Consider the following 24,024-nt stretch of genomic DNA (forward strand, 5'->3'; position numbering starts at 1 on the left):
AGACTTGCTACTTTCCCGGGGCTTCTTTGCTGCTTTGCTTGTGAAGCTGTGACTATCCTGCAAAAACATAGTTGAAGTTCTCCTGATAATAAAGAAGGTAGGATGTACCGATACTAATCTAAGAGAGTCAATGATTTTTTGCATTGTTGATCAGTGTTGTTTTACTTTTTTTTAGTAAGGGAGTGTTCATAAATACTTTCATTTGGTTGGGGGTTGGAAAAGTTGGAACCTCTCACGTCAAAAATATTTTGATCCCCTAAAAAGGGTGGATTTTTTTGATCCCCTTTTTATGGTCTAAATTTTTTGATCCCCCTTCATGTCCTAAAAAGAAACCATTGGGGTTGGAGAAAATTTCTTGAAGTCCAGTGAATCCAGCACCTTTTGCCGACAAAATAAGTTTATGGTACAAATGCGCATGAAGCGCGCAAAAAAAATGGCCATATTGAAGCTAAACTGGTGAAATATAGTACAAAACTGGAATTAATTTGCACTTTTTAGTTTAAAATGACCAAATATGGGGTTAATTTTGGTTTAACCCATATACAGGCCCCGGGATACAGGCATCAACATTGGGGGATGGACTAACATTTGTATTCTGCTACTCAATTATGGGCAGATCAAGGGCGCATCAGACTCACGTCTCACTGAGAGCATGCGCCGAAGATGTCTGACAGTCATTGATGCAGCAGGAGGACATACCCGATATTGCCTGTGAAGAGTGAAGGGCAAACATTAATTAAGGAAGGAGTAAAAGAGTATCTGCATTCAATAAAACACATGAAGTGAAGTCAAAGAGTCTTAGTTCGTCTCTGTTATTGTGTACCTTTATGACGAATCTTGAGGAGCAGGAAAACCACATCAATAGGAATTACTGCAACTTTTAAAATTGAGGTCGTTCCATTTAAAAGGTCACTGTGTCATCAATTCTGCATCGATTTGGACAAATGAGGTATCAAACTGTGTGGAATAAATTTATCTGTATCATACCTTTGGTAGGTCTTGATTTAAGACCCCATCTTTGACTTATGAACCAAAATCAAACTGGATACTTTCTTTTTGGGATGAGTTTATGTCTACTCCCCTTAAAATCACACATAAAAGAAACAGGCCTCGAAATAAGAAGAAAAATCCAAGGGTCCTCTGGACCCTTGCCTTTGAAATTTCAAGGGTCCTCGTCAACTTTCAAGGGTCCGACCCCGGACCCATGCCTTTGAAATTTCAAAAGAGAGCATTAACTACGGGGATCACGGTATGTAGCTTGTAGAAAATTGAAAACCTGGGTTGAAAACTTGATGGGAAACTAAAATGAAAGTGTACTCAGCAATCAGCAGCATGCTCAGGGAGCTGGACCTATTATGTGAACCAGATTTTCCAGTGGAAAATTAAAACTAGGATTTCTTACTTTTTGCATGGTTCAATTTTTACGGGTCACACGGACCCGCATCGTAGGAAATTTGCGGTCCGCGCCTACTTTCACGGGTATTTGATTTAAGGACGCCTTTATTTCGAAAGCGCTGAAAAGAAATCACACAAATGCCTTAGTTTTTTCATTATATGGTGAAAAGTTCACTTTTTTTGACATTTTGATGTTTCATCTTCAAAAAGCACATTTTGAAAGCTGTAATTTATATAGTAAAGGAATTCTAAATTTACTACTGGGTGACATTTCTAAATGTAGTTATATGCACCTAAGTTTTGAAATAAAAATCATTTGCATATTTGAATTACAGAAAAAATGCGACCCAAATAAAGATTTGTCAAAAATCTCCAAAATAATGTCCCTCCTTTACATTTGATTTTATGAAGCACTATAAATCAATTTAAAACCCTTCCAAATTGTGCAGAATGGGTGAAAAGTTTCATGTGTATCCTGTAATTCAAAGTACCAAAAATCATGATTGTACATCAAGTGGCGGAATGGGGACGAGTGTTACTAAGTGATGTCAAAAAACCATGTCCCTCCTTTACAGCATTATTCTCTCTGCAATATATTTTTGCAGTTAGGTACCATGTTTTTAAATTACATTTTTAATAGCTCAAGGTGCAACCATTGTAGGGATAAGAACCAATTTTTGAAATTCACTATAGATTTTTTTCTTTTGCCACATCCAAAAATGTCCCCTCCTTTACGCTTGATAATACAAAATCATGACTTTGTCTAATTTTATATATTCCCACACTGATAGAGTGGTGAAAAGTAGTTAAATTTCATAATAGGAACTGCTGCTGATAATTAAGTGTGATTTTTGGAGAAATAATTTGCAATTCCAATTTTAAGATTTCAACCTGTCAAAAAAAATGTGTCCCCTCCTTTACAATCAATGGTTTTTGCATTTTATTCAAATAATAGGATTGTCTTTGTTTGAACTAAAGAAAAGTGAACCTAGGAAGATGGGTTGGATACAGGCAGACATAAAAATAGCAAAATCCACTTGGTCAATGTTATTATTTTGATTTTATGCTCCAAATAGTCAACAAAAACTATGTAAAGGAGGGGACATTTTTTGACACATTTACCTTCATATCTCAAAAACGCTAAGTAGTATGACCACCAAACTTGACATGAGACAAGATACTAACCCACTGCTTCATGTAAATGCATATTTGTGTAGATTTTACTTGTTTTGGTAAACTTGCAAGTAACTTTTCTTAGTCAAATTCAATATTTGAACCATTTCCATCAGTTAAAACATGATTCTGCGAAAAATTGATGTTTACATAATATACAATCTGTATATCATTTGAAAGCTATATTTGTCAGCAATAATATTAGACAACTTTGGAGTTGAAAAAAGGCAGTATCAAATCATTGTAATGCTGTTTGTAATCTTTGGTATTTGGCCATTTTCCTTCATATATAGCCAATTAAAAAATAATATTTGAAAAAAAATAGTTAATTGGCTAAATAATTGTTAGAACTTGAAAATTTGATATTACCATTTTAACATTTAAAACAATCACATTAAGATACTCTGATTTTGCACCCTCGTGAAACCCACTTGTGTACCCTGATTGTGAAACAGCCCACACTATGCAAGTATTAAAAATCTTGAGTATGTGCCCAGATGTTGCTCTGAATTTCCAATGGATAGCGACGGGGGCAGGTGGGGGCATGTGCCCTGGGTGCCATTCTTAGGGGCGCCAAATGGACCAATCCAGCATCGATTCTGCGCCACTCTAAGCGATGAAAGTCAAATTTCAGGACAAAGTCATTTGAAAGATCAATTTAAGACAAATATTCTTTCATTATAACCAAAATTAATTAGTGGTAGGCCCTATTTGTACTCCGGGCGCAATAATTATTTCAAGAATCGGGAGCGACACCTATCCTTAGCCCTGGGTGCCACAAGCCCTATGTAGCTACGCCACTGTCAATTTCCCTTTTTTGTGTTACTTTTATAAAATTATTGGTTATAAGAATGAAACAAAAATTAGAATGCATAAATTGAAATTAAACTTCATACACGTCACAGCATGTGAAAAACACCTTGAACTTGCAGGCCTATAGCCCTATAAGGCCAATTACAATTGATTCTTAGTTTCCTGTTTCCCGCCCGTGACCAAAGTAGAGAATTGCAAAATATTTAATTATTTTATTTATATTTTGGATTTTCTCTTTAAAAATAACTTTTAATGACTACCATTTGCTACTTTCTGACTTGGATCATATCATCTATAATGATGAATAAACATAGAACCTAATTGTACCATTACTTATGTATAAAATCAAACATAGTAGTAAAATAATTAAATGCATGCTCCTTGTCAAAATGGCAATGTAGGTTGGGACCACTTATTTTAAAATAAAGAAAATAAAAGATAATTAATAATTAAAAGTCGCCTCATCCCTAGTTTTCAACCATGAAACAGGAAACTAAGAATTAATTGTGAAGGGCCTAATTGTGACTGAGTTTGTACAAATGGAGTAGCCCCCCTCCCCAGACTGTTTTTTAACCTCTTGGAAAGGGGGGGGTCAAAAAAGTTTTATATGTCTAAAGTCACAAAAGTTTTAGGGGGGGTCAAAAAAAGTTTTGACTCCAAAATTCCAAGTGCCCAGCCCCCCCACCAAAGTATTTCTGAACGGTCCCTTAATACCACAAAAATATTCACTTTTTATCAGGGTTGGTGATTTTTTTGATTTTTTAATAAAATCAACAAAAAAATCGATTTATTTGATTTAAATCAGATTTTTTTATATTTAAATTGTTTTTATTTTATTTTTTTTATCCCAAGAACTATACCCCATGATAAAGTCTAAAGAGACCAGTGGAATGCTAGACATTATATGTACAATCCTATCAGGTATTTACACAAAATCAAAACATGTTTTCAGATGTGAAAATTTCAAAGAATAAATTTGCTAAAATCATGGGAAAAAACCTGTTGAATTCTGCACCTTGAAAATGATTTTTCAGCAATAGATAAGAGATAAAATGACATCATAGAGGTATTTAATTGTATCCAAAAGGTGTAGAAACATTACAAATGAAGTAAAACAGGCTATTCAAGATAGAAATTAACTTAAATTTATCAAAAATGGTAAAAACTGAAAAAGTTGATTTAAATCAGTGATTTAAAAAAAAAATCATTTCAATTGATTTAAATCACGATTGAAGTGACAAATACAAAGACTTGGAGTAAGACTAGCATCATTGAGCAATCACTCCTATGGTTCATAATTTGCATGTGTCAAACCATAGACCATTTACGCCTACGGGAAGTGAGATAGTATCAAGCCATGTGTGAAATCTTTATTGTCTGTGTGCTCACTCCTTTGAATCACTAGTTCCTGCTGATAAATATTGATGGTGATTATGTGTAGGCCTATACTAGTACTTTGCTTTCTTGAATTTGTCCCATATTGTGTGCTCAATGACACTGGACTACAACCATCGTATTTTACCCACTCATTTTTCTGTCAGCAGAAAGGAATTGGTTTGACGTTGACAGAGGGGATCACATCAAGTAGACGTAAGTTTTTTTATTTATATTTTATTTTATGGAGCTATCTAAAACTTAAAAGAGACCAAAGTTTTCAATGCAGTCTAAAATTCTAAGTTTGTATGGGGGCATGGAATAAGAATTCCCAATTCCCAATAAGGGTTTAAGGGTGTACTACACCCCTGGCCAATTTTTTGCCTATTTTTTTGCATTTTTCTCAAAAATTATAGCGCATTGGTGACAAGTAAGATATGTATATTATAGGGCAAGGACTACAACTACTGCACTGAAAATTCAGCAACTCAAGGCAAGTACTAGTTATTGATTTATTGATCAAATATTGGTTTTCCCTCATTTTTGACTGTAACTCCACAACTGTTGTCTGTGCTGAAATAAAATTTCCAGTGCAGTAGTCCTTGCCCCTATAATATACATATCTTACTTGTCACCAATGCGCTTATAATTTTTGAGAAAAATGCAAAAATAGGCACAAAATTAGACAGGGGTGTAGTACCCCCTTAAGAGAATAATTGTAATTTTAATTTGTTGGGATTTTGGAGTGGAGAGAGGTCTTTCATGTACGTGCTCTATTTGATCACAGAAAAAGCATAGTTTCTTGGTTTTCATTGATTTAATACTAATAAGCTAATCTCTTGAAGACTTCCCAGTTTAGATGTTTTGGCTGTATTTATATAAATAGGCCTTGAAATTTTCAAAAGCATCCCAATTGAAGAGTAGCCCATTGTGTGTTCTCTGGCAACTCTGAAAAGACTATTCATACATTTTAAAGAAGATTATCACCTATTTAGAATATTTGGCAAATACTTGATGAATTCATCATTGAGGTCAAATTTGAGCAAAAATGCTCATTTTTGGAGAAACACCCCCCCCCCCAATTTTGTTTTAGCCCAAATTTTTTCGAACTAAAAAAAAATTATTATTTCAACAACCAAATAAAATATTTAGGACCCTTATTTTTGTTAATTTTGACCATTCTTGAGAAATTTTGACCAAAAATGGTTGGAATTTGAACAAAAATCCTGAAAGGCATTTTTATGATTTTTTGAAAAGTGTGCATTTTCCAACCATTTTTGATGCAAATTTCTGAAAGTTGGTCAAAATTAAATTTTTTTTAAAAACAGGTCCTAGGTATTTTTATCTACCGTAGTTTTTAAAATTAATACAAATTTTTGTTTTACTCAAGATTTCCGTGGTCCACTCCAAGTTACGTGGTCCAAAAAAAATTTGGAGATTTTCTCCAAAAACAAGTATTTTGAGAGTATTGAAGTAATTCTGTGTGCAATTTTTGTTCATTTTTATGGACAGGATTTTTAAGATACATGTATGACCTTGTGAAAAATTATAAGTTTCTTTTTGAGGCCAGTTTATTATAATCCCATGAGTGTGTGGATGATACAAATTAAAAGGTGATGCTAGCTTGCAAATGGGGATTCAATGATTGGTACTTGTATTACCGGTACTCTATTTGACAATTCAACTTTAATTTTGCTGAATTTTCAGCATGTTGTTATTATACTTGCAGTTGTGTAAATTTCTTTTTCACATATTTGGGGAATGGGATTAGTGAAAAATTCCATGTGCAAAATTTTTTGGCATTTTGAAGCTGAAATTGTGAAAAATGGCGCATGTGATTGGGACAGATTCGCGCATAGTGTGAGTTGGCAATTTTAAAGCTAAAATGGCTAAGTATGAGCTTAATTGGTCAAAAAACACATGCAAGGGCATCAGCAATGAGCACTGAGGCTGAGGGGATGATTGTATGGACCATCCCCCACCCCACAGGATTAACGCCTATGAACACTTGGGTGTAAAATCATTTATTGTGTATATTTTGCAACATAAATCTTATTATCACAATGCATATGATTTCTTGCAGATTTTCTGCCCAGATATTGAAGATCTTATAATCTTTTGAAACATATACACGAACCATGGAAACTACATTGGCTTCTTGTCCAATTGAGATAAAGAACAACAACGGCCACCATGAGAACTTAAATATGGACCTAGATTATGCGCTTGTCCCATCCCCAACTTACGATGAAGATTCTCGCGAGTCTTTCGGAGATGTTCCCCACCCCAAATTTGATTGCACCAATGTGCTAGACAAACTCAGGGAAGTAGATGTCGGACAAGAACTTTTAAACAATGTGCACCAGAAAATGACTCGCAGCCCTGGAGACAATGTCGTTGAGGAGATTATGGCAAAGGCCCGGCGCAAGCTCTCAGAACCTGGTCTCTTGACAGAGGATATCATTGAACCAGTGGATAAGGTGTACACAATTGGCTGCTTTGATGTGTTTCATCCAGGACACGAGGTGTTGTTAAAACGCTTGAGAGCATATGGAAAAAAGGTAGGAGTTTTGTAGGATGCACAATAGTCTACTTACTCAAAATAGAATCTTTACGTTGGGTTCTTCGTAGATGGTCACATATGATATCTCATTTTTAAAGCTGACAATCTGAGCATTTTAAATTTGGACATTTAATATCTCCAAATCATAATTTCCCAACTTTATTCAGGTTTCATGGGAGCTGGTGTCATATTTTGCCTGGTACATTTAATGTTATATATTATACATGCAGTTATTGTTGTTGACCATTATACTACAGCGAAGCAGACCCAGGGAAGCAGAGAAAGTTCGGACACAATCAATATGGCGTAGCTGCCGCAGCAGCATGGGTCATCATATGGGGGGCACCGACCATGATTTGGGGCCACAGGGGTCTGATGGGGGGGCACAAGCTGTTTTTCGGTAATTTTCCTATGGGATTTTCTAAATTTTGCAATCGATTGCAAACTGGCAAAGAATGAACCCAATTCATAAAAACAATCTTGATTCATATTATTATACAGGTTTGCGTCGGTGTCCATGATTGCAACAGTATCTTCCAACTGAAGGGTGTCTGGCCAGAAGACAACATTGCAAAACGAATGCTTAACGTAAAAGAATATGCAGACGTGGTAAGTAATGATGAGGAAATGGACAGCCCAACAAGAAGCTATCACCGCCAACGAGTCAGAGCATCCTACGTGGTTTCTTAGGTCCATTTGTTTTTTAGGTCAATAGGGTTTTGGCTTTGGAGGTAAACCAAGTGATAAGCATCAGGTGATAAAGCTTCTCTGAGTTTCTTTAACTTTTCCTGGCTCCATGCATGGTTTGAAAGAAAGGCATCGGATGAAACCCACGTATGAGTACCAGTTCAGTCTTGCATTGGTTGCGTGTGTACAGGCGTATTATCACTAATACGCTTCTTAGAACTTCCATTTTTTCTTTTTCTCGGGTTTTCTGTTGAGCTTGTTTTTTATACAGCAACTTTTTTTTAAATTCATGCTGATCCCTGACTATTGAACACCATTAATGGTGAAAAGGTAATACATGTAGGTAAAAGATTAAAAAAATTCTGAAAGCAGCATTTTTTATTATTTTTGATCACAAAGAATTTGGTTTTGGAAATGGGACAACGTTGGGAGCTATGCAAAACGATTCCTCTTCACAGATTTTTGAATTTTCAAATCATCAGAATGTATGTCAATGTCCAAAAAAATTATGCTGCTTTAAGAACAAGTTGCTCTTTTCAACATCCCATGGATTAAAACATTCTCGATATCAATGTATGACTGATTTTAAAAAAATGATGGTCTTAACCCTGGAATTATGGAAACATTTGGGCCTCAACTGCTAAGCCTAAATTGTTGGTCTAAAGAATATAAAAGTATACATTTTTAGAATGGCAAAGACTTGATGAACTCATCTGTGAAGTCAAATTTGACCAACTTTGAGAAATTTGCACCAAAAATGTTTAAAAAATGCTCAATTTAAAAAAAAATCATAAAGCTTGATTTTCACCAAATTTCAAATATTTGTGGTGAAGTTGGTCAAAATTCAAAAAAAGTAAATTAATGTTCCTAGATATTTTTATCTAGTTTTTAATTTTGGCCCAAATTTGACCTCACAGATGAATTTATCAACTCTTTGCCATTCTAAATATGTATACTTTTATATACTTTAGACCAACAAATTATGAGGCCCAAAAGTTTCCATAATTCCAGGGTTAAGACCACCTTTAATTGCTTTTTTCTTTCTGACTCTGATCCATCAGTTACCCCCTGCATCACCATCATTCAGTACAAAACAATGATTCGTTGAAATGAATTTTGACATGAATGAGGTTTTAACTTTTTTAAAGCTTTCAATCAAATCAACAAAATATGTGTCAAGTTATTTTTTTAATCCTTTATATAATCTCTAATACTAGATGTTTTGCTCAATTTTAGACATTCTAGGTATGGTATTAACCCCATGAGATCTACCTGACGATTGGCCAAAAAGAAGTTTTCATTATCAACTGGCCCAATCAGCAACATTGTTAGAATAATTTCACCACACAAAAAATGTGGGTGAATTATTCGCAAAGCTCCATTCTGATTGGTGATTAAAGTGAAAATATCATGTAATTGACCAATCAGAGGCAATGTTAGATTGGCAGGTAGTGCTCATGGGGTTAAAACAATTATGTTTACTCTCTTTCTTTTCATACCATATTCCAGGTATTCTGTGTAGCCGGTACAGACCCAACTCCATTTATCGTAAGTGCCATCGATCTACAACAAGGAGAGACTGCAATCTACATCCGTGGGAATGACATTGAAAACTTTCCCAGCAAAGATGTAGTATCAGCAATTATGCCTATCAAACTTCTTCCTTACAGCACTGGAATCAGCTCAACACAACTCAGAAGGACCATCAGAACCCAAAGCGTTGAGACTGATCATTGCGGCCAGGATGACGAAAGCATGAGCAGCAGCGGGGTAGGAACCGATCAAGGTGACACGAGTGTCGGCGCCACTAGTGCTGGTGATGATTATATTATTCGAGATGGAGACATATTTGGTGACCTAGAGGATTAGAAGGAGTATTGTAGGCTCATGGAATGATGTTCACCAGCAACAAACAGTGTCAATCTTAATGCAGGATTGAATAAAGTTGCTTATGGAATGATGTTAACCAGCAACAAACAGGGTCAATCTTAATGCAGGATTTTCACATGAGTTCCCAGCAAACACAAAATGTATCAAAAGCAAATGTTCAGAAAAGGTTGCCAGAAAACGTTAAATGTCAGGTTATATCAGTGATGTCCAGAAGCCTGGCTACCCTACCCTTTAGCGCTGGGTACTTTTTAGGGCAAATTAAAAACTTGTATTGAAAACGTACACACACACACAAATCTGTAAATTTTGCTTGGATCTTCACTGTACAAAGTATTAATACATGTACACATTTTCAGGATTTGTTAAAGCAGTTTCTGGAAATTATGTCTGCTTGTTTTTATCCCTGGAAAGTGTACTGGTAAAGTCTGCTACTATTGCTGTTGTGCCAGTAATTTTCTCTAAAAAACAATCACTTTTGAAAAAAAAAACAGATCTACCCACTGGCTAATTTTTTTTATTTGCGGGCTACTTTGAAACTTCTCTCTGAGTCATATCAAGAGTATATTCATCTAAAGGGTATAAAACACTTTAATGATATTCATAACATGCAAAATAAACAACAACATCAACAAAAACAACTTTGTGTTTGCTGGGTATAACTTACTTAATTAAGCTGTGTGTATGTACATAAATGTTTGTAAATACATAATTATGATAAAAATCTGTATCATAAGAATGGTGGTCAATAAGTTTGTAGAACAAGAAACTTGAAAGAGTACTAGCCAAATTCTTTTTATCTCACTTTTGAACACATACCCATCTCAATTTTTCTTGGAACCTTCTGTGTTAACAAAATGGAAGTATTCTGATCGACATGCATAGCAACTGTATATTATTAAATTTCATTTGAGTTTTGCTCTCCATCTGGAGGAGAGCAAATTCCATGATGACCCTGTGTTCACTTCTGGTAGTACCTATGAATTCAAGGAGATAGGCTTCCTCTATAGGGTGTCCTGCCCATATACAGAGATGCAAAAATTGAATATTTTTGTGAAGGAACAAGCTTTCAAATGAGACCAAATTCATTACCCTGCGACAAAGTAGCATACCTTGTTCTACAAACTTTTTGACCGCCCTTCATTTATATATTATAAGAATTCAACTTTTGCAATATATATTGTGGAATATTCAGTTTAAGGGGGTACTACACCCTTGTCCAATTTTGTGCCTATTTTTGCATTTTTCTCAAAAATCATAGCGCATTGGTGACAAGTAAGATATGTATTTTATAGGGGCAAGGACTACAACTACTCTCTGCACTGGAAATTTTTATTTCAGCACATATACAACAGTTGTGGAGTTGCAGTCAAAAATGAGGGGAAACCAGTATTTGATCAATAAATCAGTAACTACTTACCTTGAGTTGCTGAATTTTCAGTGCAGTAGTTGTAGTCCTTGCCCCTATAATATACAAATCTTACTTGTCACCAATGCGCTATAATTTTTGCGAAAAATGCAAAAATAGGCACAAAGCTGCAACTGTCTGCATTAAAATTAAAATAAGACTCATTTACTTTTAGATAACAGTGTGCTTATAAAATCTTGCGGATGGGATTTCAGGCATGTCCATGGTCACTAAAAACACAGTAACCAGTCTATAATATCGAATTGATTAATTCGAATTAAACAATTCATTGATGTTTGCACTGGGTAGTAGCCATTACTGCCAGTAGACAGGAGGTCTAGAAAATTGACCTCAGCGCTGTGTGAGGTCTTCCTGTGCTTTTAAATGGGACAGCCGCAGTAACCTTGGCCAATTTTTAGACCAAAATGTTGGATTTTTCAGATTTTTTTCTAGGTTTGTGAGAGCATAACAAGACTATCCGTCGGTAAATATTTTTTAAATTAAGTTTTTCATAACATATTAAAAAGGCAGAGACCCCTGCTGTATAATAAATTAACTAGATAAGTTTTGAGTAACTTGGGTCGATCCTTCATGTAATTATTTCGTGTAATCTAATCCTAACTCTAACCCTAATCCTAACCCTAACCCTAAGCCTAATCCTAATCATAACCCTAATCCTAACCCTAACCCTAATCCTAACCCTAATCCTAACCCTAAACTAACCCTAACTCTAACCCTAACCCTAACCCTAATTTCGTGTAAAATTACATGAAGGAAAAACCGTAACTTGGTGCAAATTATCAAAAAAGGGCCTATTCTTTTGTGTGTGTACGGTCCATCACCTGTCACTTGGTAGTCTTGTAACATTTCTAATGGCGCTGCCCATGACCACTCGATGAATTGTTTAATTCGAATTAATCAATTTGATATTATAGACTGGTAACACTGGTAGACTGGTAGTACTTGCATGGTCAGAAAATGCACACAATAATTAGAAAGTAGGCTCAGTAACTTGGAATTCTTGTAAAGTCACCACAATACATGCTGTATCTCAGGACGCATAATCTTGCAGGAAAACATGTTTTTCAATGCCTTCCATCCCTTATCTTTGTGCTTGTAAAAATTTGAAGATATATATAATATATATATAGATGCCCATACATTGTATGAGTCATTATGAAATGATGTTGTCCATTTCAGCACTTCAGACATTCAGTGCAGATTTGCACATAATAAACTTATCCAGATTTTTCACTGATCAATCTGGCCAATGCTGGGTCCCATCATGGCCAAATACGCAAGGTAGACGTCAACTGTACAAAGAAAATATTTCATTATTTTGATATTACAAAGTGTGTAGAGACAAATATTTACATATTTGTAAAAATCTTGGTGCTATATTGTTCTGCCTTGGGATGTTTAAAACTTAAATTATAAATTGCAGTATTAAAAGCACTATCGATGATTTGCGAAACCAGAATATCTAAAAAAATCAGATTTCCGTACTTTTGCCAAGAGAACAACGTTACTACTAACATACCCATGAAGTATTAAATAAACAAGACTGAAAACGACTTAATTGGAGTAATGTCTCAATTTGGTCATTGTTGGGGGAGTTTATCCATACAGTTACTTGCATCTAAATACATTTTAATGGATCTTCATATTTAACATGTTTATTGACACTCCCATTTTCTTTGTTTTTATTTATTTTTTAAATGATAGAAGTAACTAGTGACAAATTTATACGCAATTTCTACCAAAAAATCAAGCTTTTGTTGGGAACGCAAACCGCAGTGCCTTTAATACTCGCATTTTTAAACAGAAATGATTTTTGATAAATGTATTCATGCTTAGTGTTACTTTGATTCAATGCAATAATGTGTCCAGTTTTGTTGAAGTTTCAAAATAATTTTGTTTCAATTCAGTTGTACTAGTTCAGATTTCATTACAATACAAATGGTTTCAAAATAATTTCAATTCATTTTCAATGCATCAAAATGTAAAATGACCAAATTAATGTTTTGAAAAAAATGACTTGAGGTCAAAATATATGCGATGCGATCAAGCAATATAAGTAATATGGAAGTCAGAAATTCTAGTTTTACCTACTCTATAAAATTGTTTTATTTTTTTGAATAACTTTGTAACAAAAGACAGTGGCGTAGTGTCATAGGGGTACAGAGGGCATAATATGCCCCTCAATAGTTGCACATTTAGAAAATCCTACAGGAAAATTGATAAAAATTGCTTGTGCCCCCCCCACAATCCCCCAATAGGATGACTCATGCTACGCCAAAAAGGTGATAGAAACATGGCTTTCAGTGATAACATAAGGTACAAAATTACAGTTGTGATTTGCATAAAGAATAGATTCCTATTTAAATGTTAGTTTTCATTGTTTACATTATCCCCTTTTCGAGCCAAACAAATGATGTATAACAAAGAAAATTGTGATTTCATTCCAGCGCCTGCAAGGCGTGTACTACGCTCGCCGATCGTAACATGCATGTAATACTGCACGGAGTAATACTACTACTTGACGTGTGTACACATAAGCTGACATCCACGGGAGATGCTAGCAAGCAGTCGATCGACGAACTCTGAATAAAACCAGGTCGACCCGGCGTAATATAAAAAGTTAAATTGTACTGTTATTAAAGCACTTCAGGGTTAGTCCTTTATGTGGTATTTTAGTACACCATCGGGCATTATAATTATGCAAAAAGTAGAAATCCGAGTAAAATTGAGGGCGTCGCTGTAAAGCAAATCAGACATTATGACTTTAACACAAACTTGTCAGGGCCCTGGATTTTCGTTTGTTAACAGGAATTTGTGTCAGCAAGTCATAAGTGTATAAAGATCGGGGGGGGGGGGGGATAAATCCCCCAATATTTTGCCAGGGGGATGGTCCATACAATTATCCCCCATGTTGATGTCTGTGGGTTTTTTGCACGCTTCGCGTGAAATTATTCCACTTTTGCACCATATTTGTCCAGTTTAACTTCAATATGGCAAAAAATTTTGTGCGCTTCGTGCGCATTTGTACCAAAATATTATTCTGTTGCTAAAAGGTGCTGGATTCACTACACTCCACATCCCCCCTGCCCCCAATGTCAAAAAGAAATCCACGCCAGTGGAAAATAGGCATCGCAAAACTTCAAAACCAAGTATGCTAGACCTTTAGTGTTTTTGGTATAATGATAATCATAACCTAATGGTTGTAAAAGGTATAGTTAACTCAATTATTTAAAAGCCTCATTTGGCCCCCATGAAGCTGATTGTGTCACATCTTGCATCATAAACATCAATGTACATGAATGGGAATCTGATGTACTCAGGAATATTGTATATATTTTGTGTAAATAATCATGATGAATTGAATATCTGATAATTACTTGTAAAGTTCTACAAATGACAGATTTTGTATACTGCTGATAACCTTTGAAAAATAAGAAATGACTGAAAAATCGTCTATTGTCTCACATTTAGTCTTTCTGTTTGTGTGAATTTGTCATTATGCCAATTGCAGCAAGGAGTGAACTTTTTCAACTCAAAAAAAAACCCACTGAAAATGCCATGTTTTCAAATTTGTGTCCCCATATCCTGAAACATTAATCCACCCCTTCCAAATGTAGTGTCACCACCGCATCATGCTGTGTGACTTGGGATAAGGCTATGGACTACCAGAAATCAGTTTAACCGGAAGCCCTTCCCTTAATGTAAGCCCGATGTAAGCTAAGATATGATAGGGGTATTGCATAACAATTCCAAATGGTTGTAACATTTTTGCTCAACATGTTTAATGGAAATCACTAGCAACGCGCGGTATACCGGTAGCTGTAAAACCGAGACAGGAAACAGAAATGACAGTAAAGTTTGGAGTTGACAGGAAGTTGTAGGAGTAAGGTTCTTAGGTTAGTCATGTTAGTGATGGTCTGTTGGATTGCCATGAAACTTGGTGGATGTGAGCACCACTGTTCAAGGTCAAGTCAATGTCATCTCGGAGCAACTGAGTTTTGATAGTAGGATTGTCCTGAAATTTGGTTGATGTGAAAGTTGATATGCTGCATCAACTAATATACAAAGGCTTGCCGACCGGGGAAAACTAGTATCCCGTCCTGGCCTGAAATGTCAGAACTTGTGAGGGCACGGTGGCTCAGTGGACACGGCCTTAGACTCATAATCTGAGAGCTTGCTCGACGTGCGTGGGTTCGAGTCTCCGTCCCGCCACCGTGTTGTGTCCTTTGGGCAAGGCGCTTTGCCTCGTTTTCCTCACCCCACCCAGGTGAAATGGGAAGCTGCTAGGGGTAGTCACAGTCGTTGTACTGATGAACCCTGCGCCATTTGTAGGCTGCAAACGTGGTTCCGACATATTCTAATGACGGCGGAATAAATGTAAAGCGTTTTGAGGCCGTGTACGGCATAAAGCGCCATATAAATACCTACATTTTATTTTATTTTATAACTTGATCAAAAAAAGGCTAGGGCCTGTTATGCCAAACCATTATTTTCAGCCTGAGCATATTATTCGCGTTTATAAATAAATGTCACAAAAAGTGGACCACTTTGACAATGAATATTTAATCTCGATTTATATTGAGGCAAGGCAAAATGACTCGGTTTTTTTTCCAAAAAATATTTTTAAACATGTTAAAAGAGAGATAAGATATGGGTTTTAGGCCACAACTGTCCTCATTATGGCGCTGTTCGAAATGTAAATGATATGGATATGCATTGTATTTATCCTATATAGGCCTATAGCATCAGTGAAAACAAAAAATAATTAATCTGACAAAAAATGTGAATTTAGGGGGGCTAAACTTGCCAGTGTACAAAACATTACATTTTTTCTTGCATATTTAATGACCCCGTGACACAAAGCGCAATTACAGAATTTTTTATTTTTTGACAAATTGGGCATGCAGTTAGTGTGTATACAAAGTTTCAGACCTCTCTCTCTTTTTATAAAGAAGGCACAGACTCCCAAAGATAAAATTTATTTAAAGGGCAACTTTTGAGTCCAAATTTAGACCCCACTACTCCAACTTTAAATGGCTGCCACAGAAAATCCGTAAGAGCTACAGACCTCAAATTTGTAAGTTTTTAATATTTTTACAGGTACAAAATATGACTTAAATATAAAGCAAATCTGAGGGGGTCAGGTGGGGCGCCTCCTTGATTTCATATGGAGTGACCCAATTCGATATGTCTGATGCGCTCTCCCACAAAAAATATGTGGACACTTTGCTATCCGAGCCCTTTATAGTCAAGCAAACCATGTTAACATTTTAATTTGTTTTGTACTGAATGTACTCAATGTAGAGAGTGTAGTCACTAACAGCACAAATTCAGTCAGTAGTCCTGCCTTTTTTAGTTCCAAAAGTTCACAAAGGTTCAAATATGTGTTTTTTGCGGTATTGCTATATCATCATAAGATAGAGCACGCAAGAGATTGGAAGTAGTATGTAGGCCTGCTGTCGACGTAAAAAGCAGCCGTATATTTCCAACTTGCTATAGCAACACAAGAATAAGAATATTTTTATATATACGAAGAATCATTTAAAAGTAAAGATATAAATTACATATGCATAGATGAAGCAGAAACTGTAAATATGGCCATCACTGATTATATCTCTTAGCTTCTCTTGTCTCAAATGTGTTATATCAGGCTAGTGGCCCGCCGGGCCAGTATTATTGGAAGTTTACTGGCCCGACGCAAAATCCACTGGCCTCGGGCCACCGCTTAAATCTGTCCCTGCAGTTTACATTTTCTGCAATACCTGTTAGCAAGTAATGTTAGCTTTACATACATACATATTGAGCATTTATAAAGCGCTGCTACATTAAGAGCGTAGCGCTACACACAATATTGAAGGTGGCAATAGGCCAAAATATATACACAAGCAAAATATATACAGAGCAACAGAACAATTAGGAAGAATTATACAAATGTGTCTTAAGAACCTTCTTAAAAACAGGCAGTGATGCAGATTCACGGATATTGATCGGTAAACGATTCCACATTCTGGGAGCATTATAGTAGAAGGCCCCGCGCTCAGCAGACTTCAGCAATTTAGATGTAGGCCTATTGTGCTCTGTCAGTCGTGTGGTGTCAGATGCTGAGCGCAGTCCAGCTCTACCAGGTTGATTGAGAGTGATACAAGAGGAGATGTAATTGGGAGCCATATGATTCAGGCATTTGTAAACAAATAAAAGTACTTTAAACACAATTCTTTTTTCCACAGGCAACCAATGCAGTTCTTCCAAACATGGAGTTGCATGATCTTGTTTACGGACTTGACATATCATCTTCGCAGCCCAGTTCTGAATGCGTTGAATACGCTGAATGTCAGTTTTGTTTGACCCTAGGAGAAGTCCATTGCCATAGTCGATTTTAGACAAGATGAGGGCACGGATGACAAGATGGCAAGTATCACGATCAAGATACCTACGAATCCTAGAAAGGTTTCGAAGATGATATGGCAAGCTACAGCAAAGGTTTGTAATATGGGCAGACAATGACATGGAAGAATCAAATATAATACCTAAATTGCGGATGTTATCAGATGGATTGATCAACATATCACCAACACACAATGACACAGGACCCACAATATGTTTCAGGTGGGACGGAGTGGCTACAAAGAACTCGGTCTTGCTGTCATTGAGCTTAAGCATATTCCTCCTCATCCATTTTCTGAGAGCATCAACACAGCAAGACAGGTTATTCAGAGCAACCACAATGGAAGAAGGGTCCTTGGGGTTAAAATTTGTGTACAATTGTATGTCATCTGCATACATGTGAAAATTCAAATTGAAAGATCTAACTATACGACCAAGCGGCAGAACATACAAAGTAAAGCCAAGTGGTCCTAAAATAGACCCTTGTGGTAAACCAAACTCTAAAGACATAGGGTCTGAAAACACACCATTGATTAACACACTGCTTGATCTATTTGAAAGGTATGACCTGACCCACTGAAGAACAGTACCCTGTATACCAAGATCAAATTCAAGCCTGTTAATGAGGATTTCATGGCTGACAGTGTCGAAGGCACTGCTTAAGTCTAGCAACACTAGAAAGACACCTTGGCGTTGAGCAAGATTTTTCATGATGTCATCCTTAACTCTCATGAGTGCCGTCTCAGTGCTATGTGCCTTCCTGTACGCTGATTGAAATTCTTCACCCAGATGATAGTTATCAATATAGTTGATTATAGTGGTACAAGCTTGTTTTTCGATCAGTTTGGATACAAAGGAGAGATTTGATACCGGTCTATAGTTTTTGAAATCATTTTGGTCAAGAGATGGTTTTTTGATGAGTGGGGTAACAATAGAATGTTTTAAACTACTTGGAAAAATACCTGTCGATAGAGAACCATTGATGATTTGAGTTATGATTGGTACAAAAGAGTCTATATTTTCATGAAGGAACCATGTAGGCACAGGATCCAGCGAACACGACTTCTTAGCAACTTTATTTATCATCTGGCGAACGTCCGTCTCACTTAATAACAGATCAAACTCAGAAAGAGAAGGAGAGCTAGGTACAGACCCTTCGGAGTTAGGATCTGTCAGCCCATCTTCAAGCGAGAGATAAATAGCTTTGATCTTATCATTGAAGTAAGTTGCAAAGTCATTGCCGAATCATGGACTGGAAGCTGTTTTGTAGTTTTATTTAGTAAGCCATCAACCTTCTTGAAAATAGCTTTGCAGTCCGCATTCTGAAATTCATGCTTATAGTACACCTGCTTGGAATGTTCGATCAGCAAGTTTGTGGCATTCCGCTGCTCAACATAAGCTTGACGATCTATTTCAAGATGCGACTTTCGCCATCGACGCTCTAGTTTTCGACGCAAACGACGAGCCTGATGTATCTCATCATTGTACCATGGTTGTCTACGTCGACAGCTGCGTGAGGAAGTTTTGACTGGAGCATGCTTGTCCAATGTCAATGTGACAGCAGTCTCATAGTGAGAAACCAGATCATCGATGTGATGGTAATGAGTCGGTAATACGAACTCTTTCTCAAGATCTGCTTGGAAAATCTCTCTATTAACTGAATTTAAAAGTCGCGAAGAAACCTGGATCTTGGACGGTTTACATTTCTGTTGATTTACATTGAACAGAACAACATGATGGTCTGAACCTAGTCGCAAGTCCACAGTGCAATTGATAACAAGATCTTCTTTAGGACGAGACATTATCAGATCTAAAGTATTCCCGTCTTTATGTGTGGGACCAACAACGTGTTGGTGCAAACCAGCACTGTCCAGTGTTGTGAGAAAATGCGATACTCCGTATTTGGAAGGAGTGTTAACATGCAGATTAAAATCACCAAGTATGATGATTTTACTTGTCATGGTGTTAATGCATTCGATAAAGTTATCACACTCAATGAGGAATTGCGAAGTTTTCAGACCATTAACAGACGACGGGTAAGGTCTATAAACAAGAAAGTAAAATACGTCTTTGTCAATGGTGGTGAAACATGCAATACATTCGAAAGTTGGAAACTTCATGATTTCAGTGTTAAATATCTGCCATTTCATCTCTTCTTTAAATAATACACCTATGCCACCACCACTAGTAAGACTGTCACATGGTGTACTAAGAAACCTGTACCCAGGTTGTTCCAGTTCTGCTACAACAACCGGGTCAGATACATTTAACCAGGTTTCAACTAGCATACAACAGTCAAGATCGTGTTCAATTATGTACTCGCTGAACATGGTAGTTTTGTTCCTTATCGAGCGAGCATTCCACAATCCAAATTTAACACCTGACGTTTCACATGTATGTGGTAAAGTTAGGAGATCAGAAATTGGTGTTGTGTTGAGTTCTCTATGAGGGGATGCTTTTGCCTTTTTAGAACCTTGTGAACCTCTATGAGTAGGTCTCACTGCCTGTAAATCAAGTGACACAATCCTCTTCCACACATTGCTAGGAAGGTGTGTAGGGGTACCCCCGTTGAGAGCCAAGAGCTCACTTCTACTATAACAACCCATTATATCAGTTTCACAGTCAATAAAGATTTGTATTGATGACTTCAGAGATAAATTGTCAACAATGAAATTATCTGTCCCATCAATTGATGTTGTTGATAGAAAAGTTAATGATGTGCGACTGACTCTGTGGGTACCCAGTACCCATAATAGAGTAGTTAGGAGTATTAACAAACAGCTTCTTGTACTAGCCATGGACAGTGTTTAGATAAAATCCCAGAAACAGTAGTAAACAAAAATCACTTTCCTTTAAATTCTGCTCAAAAGACAGCACAGAAACCTTCCAATTTCTGCAATACCTGTTAGCAAGTAATGTTGGCTTTCCAGTTTCTGCAATACCTGTTAGCAAGTATAATGTTAGCTTTCCAGTTTCTGCAATTCCTATTAGCAAGTAATGTTGCCTTTCCACATTCTGCAATACCTGTTAGCAGGTAATGTCAGCTTTCCAATTTCTGCAATACCTGTTAGCAAGTAATGTTAGCTTTTCAGTTTCTGCAATTCTTGTTAGCAAGTAATGTTAGCTTTTCAGTTTCTGCAATACCTGTTAGGAAGTAATGTTAGCTTTCCAGTTTCTGCAATACCTGTTAGCAAGTAATGTCAGCTTTCCAATTTCTGCAATACCTGTTAGCAAGTAATGTTAGCTTTTCAGTTTCTGCAATTCTTGTTAGCAAGTAATGTTAGCTTTTCAGTTTCTGCAATACCTGTTAGGAAGTAATGTTAGCTTTCCAGTTTCTGCAATACCTGTTAGGAAGTAATGTTAGCTTTCCAGTTTCTGCAATACCTGTTAGCACGTAATATTAGCTCTCCAGTTTCTGCAATACTTGTTAGCAAGTAATGTTAGCTTTCGAATTTCTGCAATACCTGTTAGCAAGTAATGTTAGCTTTCCAGTTTCTGCAATACCTGTTAGCAAGAAATGTTAGCTTTCCAGTTCCTGCAATACATGTTAGCAAGTAATGTCAGCTTTCCAATTTCTGCAATACCTGTTAGCAAGTAATGTTGGCTTTCCATATTCTGCAATACCTGTCAGCAAGTAATGTCAGCTTTTCAGTTTCTGCAATACCTGTTAGCAAGTAATGTTAGCTTTCCAGTTTCTGCAATACCTGTTAGCAAGAAATGTTAGCTTTCCAGTTTCTGCAATACCTGTTAGCAAGTAATGTTAGTTTTCCAGTTCCTGCAATACATGTTAGCAAGTAATGTCAGCTTTCCAATTTCTGCAATACCTGTTAGCAAGTAATGATGGCTTTCCATATTCTGCAATACCTGTTAGCAAGTAATGTCAGCTTTTCAGTTTCTTCAATACCTGTTAGCAAGTAATGTCAGCTTTCCAGTTTCTGCAATACCTGTTGGCAAGTAATATTAGCTTTCCAGTTTCTGCAATACCTGTTAGCACGTAATGTCAGCTTTCCAGTTTCTGCAATACTTGTTAGCAAGTAATGTTAGCTTTCTAATTTCTGCAATACCTGTTAGCAGTAATGTCAGCTTTCCAATTTCTGCAATACCTGTTAGCAAGTAATGTTAGCTTTTCAGTTTCTGCAATTCTTGTTAGCAAGTAATGTTAGCTTTTCAGTTTCTGCAATACCTGTTAGGAAGTAATGTTAGCTTTCCGGTTTCTGCAATACCTGTTAGCAAGTAATGTTAGCTTTCCAGTTTCTGCAATACCTGTTAGCAAGTAATGTTAGCTTTTCAGTTTCTGCAATACTTGCTAGCAAGTAATGTTAGCTTTCCAGTTTCTGCAATATCTGTTAGCAAGTAATGTTATCTTTTCAGTTTCTGCAATACGTGTTAGCAAGTAATGTCAGCTTTCCAGTTTCTGCAATACCTGTTAGCAAGTAATGTTAGCTTTCCAGTTTCTGCAATACCTGTTAGCAAGTAATGTTATCTTTTCAGTTTCTGCAATACGTGTTAGCAAGTAATGTTAGCTTTCCAGTTTCTGCAATACCTGTTAGCAAGTAATGTTAACTTTTCAGTTTCTACAATACCATGATAGCAAGTATTGTTAGCTTTCCAGTTTCTGCAATACCTGTTAGCAAGTAATGTTGGCTTTCCAGTTTCTGCAATACCTGTTAGCAAGTAATGTTAGCTTTCCAGTTTCTGCAATACCTGTTAGCTAGTAATGTTAGCTTTTCAGTTTCTGCAATACCTGTTAGCAAGTATTGTTAGCTTTTCAGTTTCTGCAGTACCTGTTAGCAAGTAATGTTGCTTTCCAGTTTCTGCAATACCTGTTAGCAAGTATTGTTAGCTTTCCATTTTCTACAATACCTGTTAGCAAGTAATGTTAGCTTTTCAGTTTCTGCAATACCTGTTAGCAAGTAATGTTAGCTTTCCAGTTTCTGCAATACCTGTTAGCAAGTATTGTTAGCTTTTCAGTTTCTGCAATACCTGTTAGCAAGTATTGTTAGCTTTCCAGTTTCTGCAATACCTTTTAGCAAGTAATGTTAGCTTTCCAGTTTCTGCAATACCTGTTAGCAAGTATTGTTAGCTTTCCAGTTTCTACAATACCTGTTAGCAAGTAATGTTGGCTTTCCAGTTTCTGCAATACCTGTTAGCAAGTATTGTTAGCTTTACAGTTTCTACAATACCTTTTAGCAAGTAATGTTAGCTTTCCAGTTTCTGCAATACCTGTTAGCAAATAATGTCAGCTTTCCAGTTTCTGCAATACCTGTTAGCAAGTAATGTTAGCTTTCCAGTTTCTGCAATACATGTTAGCAAGTAATGTCAGCTTTCCAGTTTCTGCAATACCTGTTAGCAAGTAATGTTAGCTTTCCAGTTTCTGCAATACCTGTTAGCTAGTAATGTTAGCTTTCCAGTTTCCGCAATGCCTGTTAGCAAGTAATGTTAGCTTTCCAGTTTCTGCAATACCTGTTAGCAAGTAATATTAGCTTTCCAGTGTCTGTAATACTTGTTAGCAAGTACTAGTAATGTTTGCTTTCCAGTTTCTGCAGTACCTGTTAGCTAGTAATGTTAGCTTTCCAGTTTCTGCAATGCCTGTTAGCAAGTAATGTTAGCTTTCCATTTTCTGCAATACCTGTTAGCAAGTATTGTTAGCTTTCCAGTTTCTGCAATACCTGTTAGCAAGTAATGTTAGCTTTCCAGTTTCTGCAATACCTGTTAGCAAGTATTGTTAGCTTTCCAGTGTCTGTAATACCTGTTAGCAAGTAATGTTATCTTTTCAGTTTCTGCAATACGTGTTAGCAAGTAATGTTAGCTTTCCAGTTTCTGCAATACCTGTTAGCAAGTAATGTTAGTTTCTGCAATACCATGATAGCAAGTATTGTTAGCTTTTCAGTTTCTGCAATACCTGTTAGCAAGTAATGTTGGCTTTCCAGTTTCTGCAATACCTGTTAGCAAGTAATGTTAGCTTTCCAGTTTCTGCAATACCTGTTAGCTAGTAATGTTAACTTTTCAGTTTCTGCAGTACCTTTTAGCAAGTAATGTTAGCTTTCCAGTTTCTGCAATACCTGTTAGCAAGTATTGTTAGCTTTCCAGTTTCTACAATACCTGTTAGCAAGTAATGTTGGCTTTCCAGTTTCTGCAATACCTGTTAGCAAGTATTGTTAGCTTTCCAGTTTCTACAATACCTTTTAGCAAGTAATGTTAGCTTTCCAGTTTCTGCAATACCTGTTAGCAAATAATGTCAGCTTTCCAGTTTCTGCAATACCTGTTAGCAAGTAATGTTAGCTTTCCAGTTTCTGCAATACATGTTAGCAAGTAATGT

At 36.4% G+C, this 24,024-nt stretch overlaps 1 protein-coding gene across 2 annotated transcripts; it reads left to right on the plus strand.

Annotated features, from left to right (window-relative positions):
- Nucleotides 1-7: 7 nt before the first annotated feature.
- On the plus strand, nucleotides 8-11,185 carry LOC140135688 (bifunctional protein HldE-like). 2 transcript variants are annotated; one of them, XM_072157276.1, is made up of 5 exons: nucleotides 8-97; nucleotides 4,926-4,971; nucleotides 6,839-7,316; nucleotides 7,820-7,927; nucleotides 9,515-11,185. In XM_072157276.1, the coding sequence occupies exons 3-5, from the start codon at nucleotides 6,894-6,896 to the stop codon at nucleotides 9,872-9,874; spliced, it is 891 nt and encodes a 296-aa protein (XP_072013377.1). In that variant the 5' UTR covers nucleotides 8-97; nucleotides 4,926-4,971; nucleotides 6,839-6,893; the 3' UTR covers nucleotides 9,875-11,185. The 2 variants fall into 2 exon arrangements, with proteins under 2 accessions (XP_072013377.1, XP_072013375.1); XM_072157274.1 differs by lacking the exon at nucleotides 8-97 and having other exon boundaries at nucleotides 4,750-4,971.
- Nucleotides 11,186-24,024: the final 12,839 nt, after the last annotated feature.

This window comes from Amphiura filiformis, chromosome 16 (genome assembly GCF_039555335.1).
Source record: "Amphiura filiformis chromosome 16, Afil_fr2py, whole genome shotgun sequence".
Taxonomy (NCBI): domain Eukaryota; kingdom Metazoa; phylum Echinodermata; class Ophiuroidea; order Amphilepidida; family Amphiuridae; genus Amphiura; species Amphiura filiformis.

Coding starts and splice junctions, on each gene's coding strand:
- LOC140135688 (XM_072157276.1), top strand. CDS start 6,894: ATGGAAACTACATTGGCTTCTTGTCCAATTGAGATAAAGAACAACAAC. Junction 7,317..7,819: donor TGAGAGCATATGGAAAAAAG/GTAGGAGTTTTG, acceptor ATTATTATACAG/GTTTGCGTCGGTGTCCATGA. Junction 7,928..9,514: donor TAAAAGAATATGCAGACGTG/GTAAGTAATGAT, acceptor ACCATATTCCAG/GTATTCTGTGTAGCCGGTAC.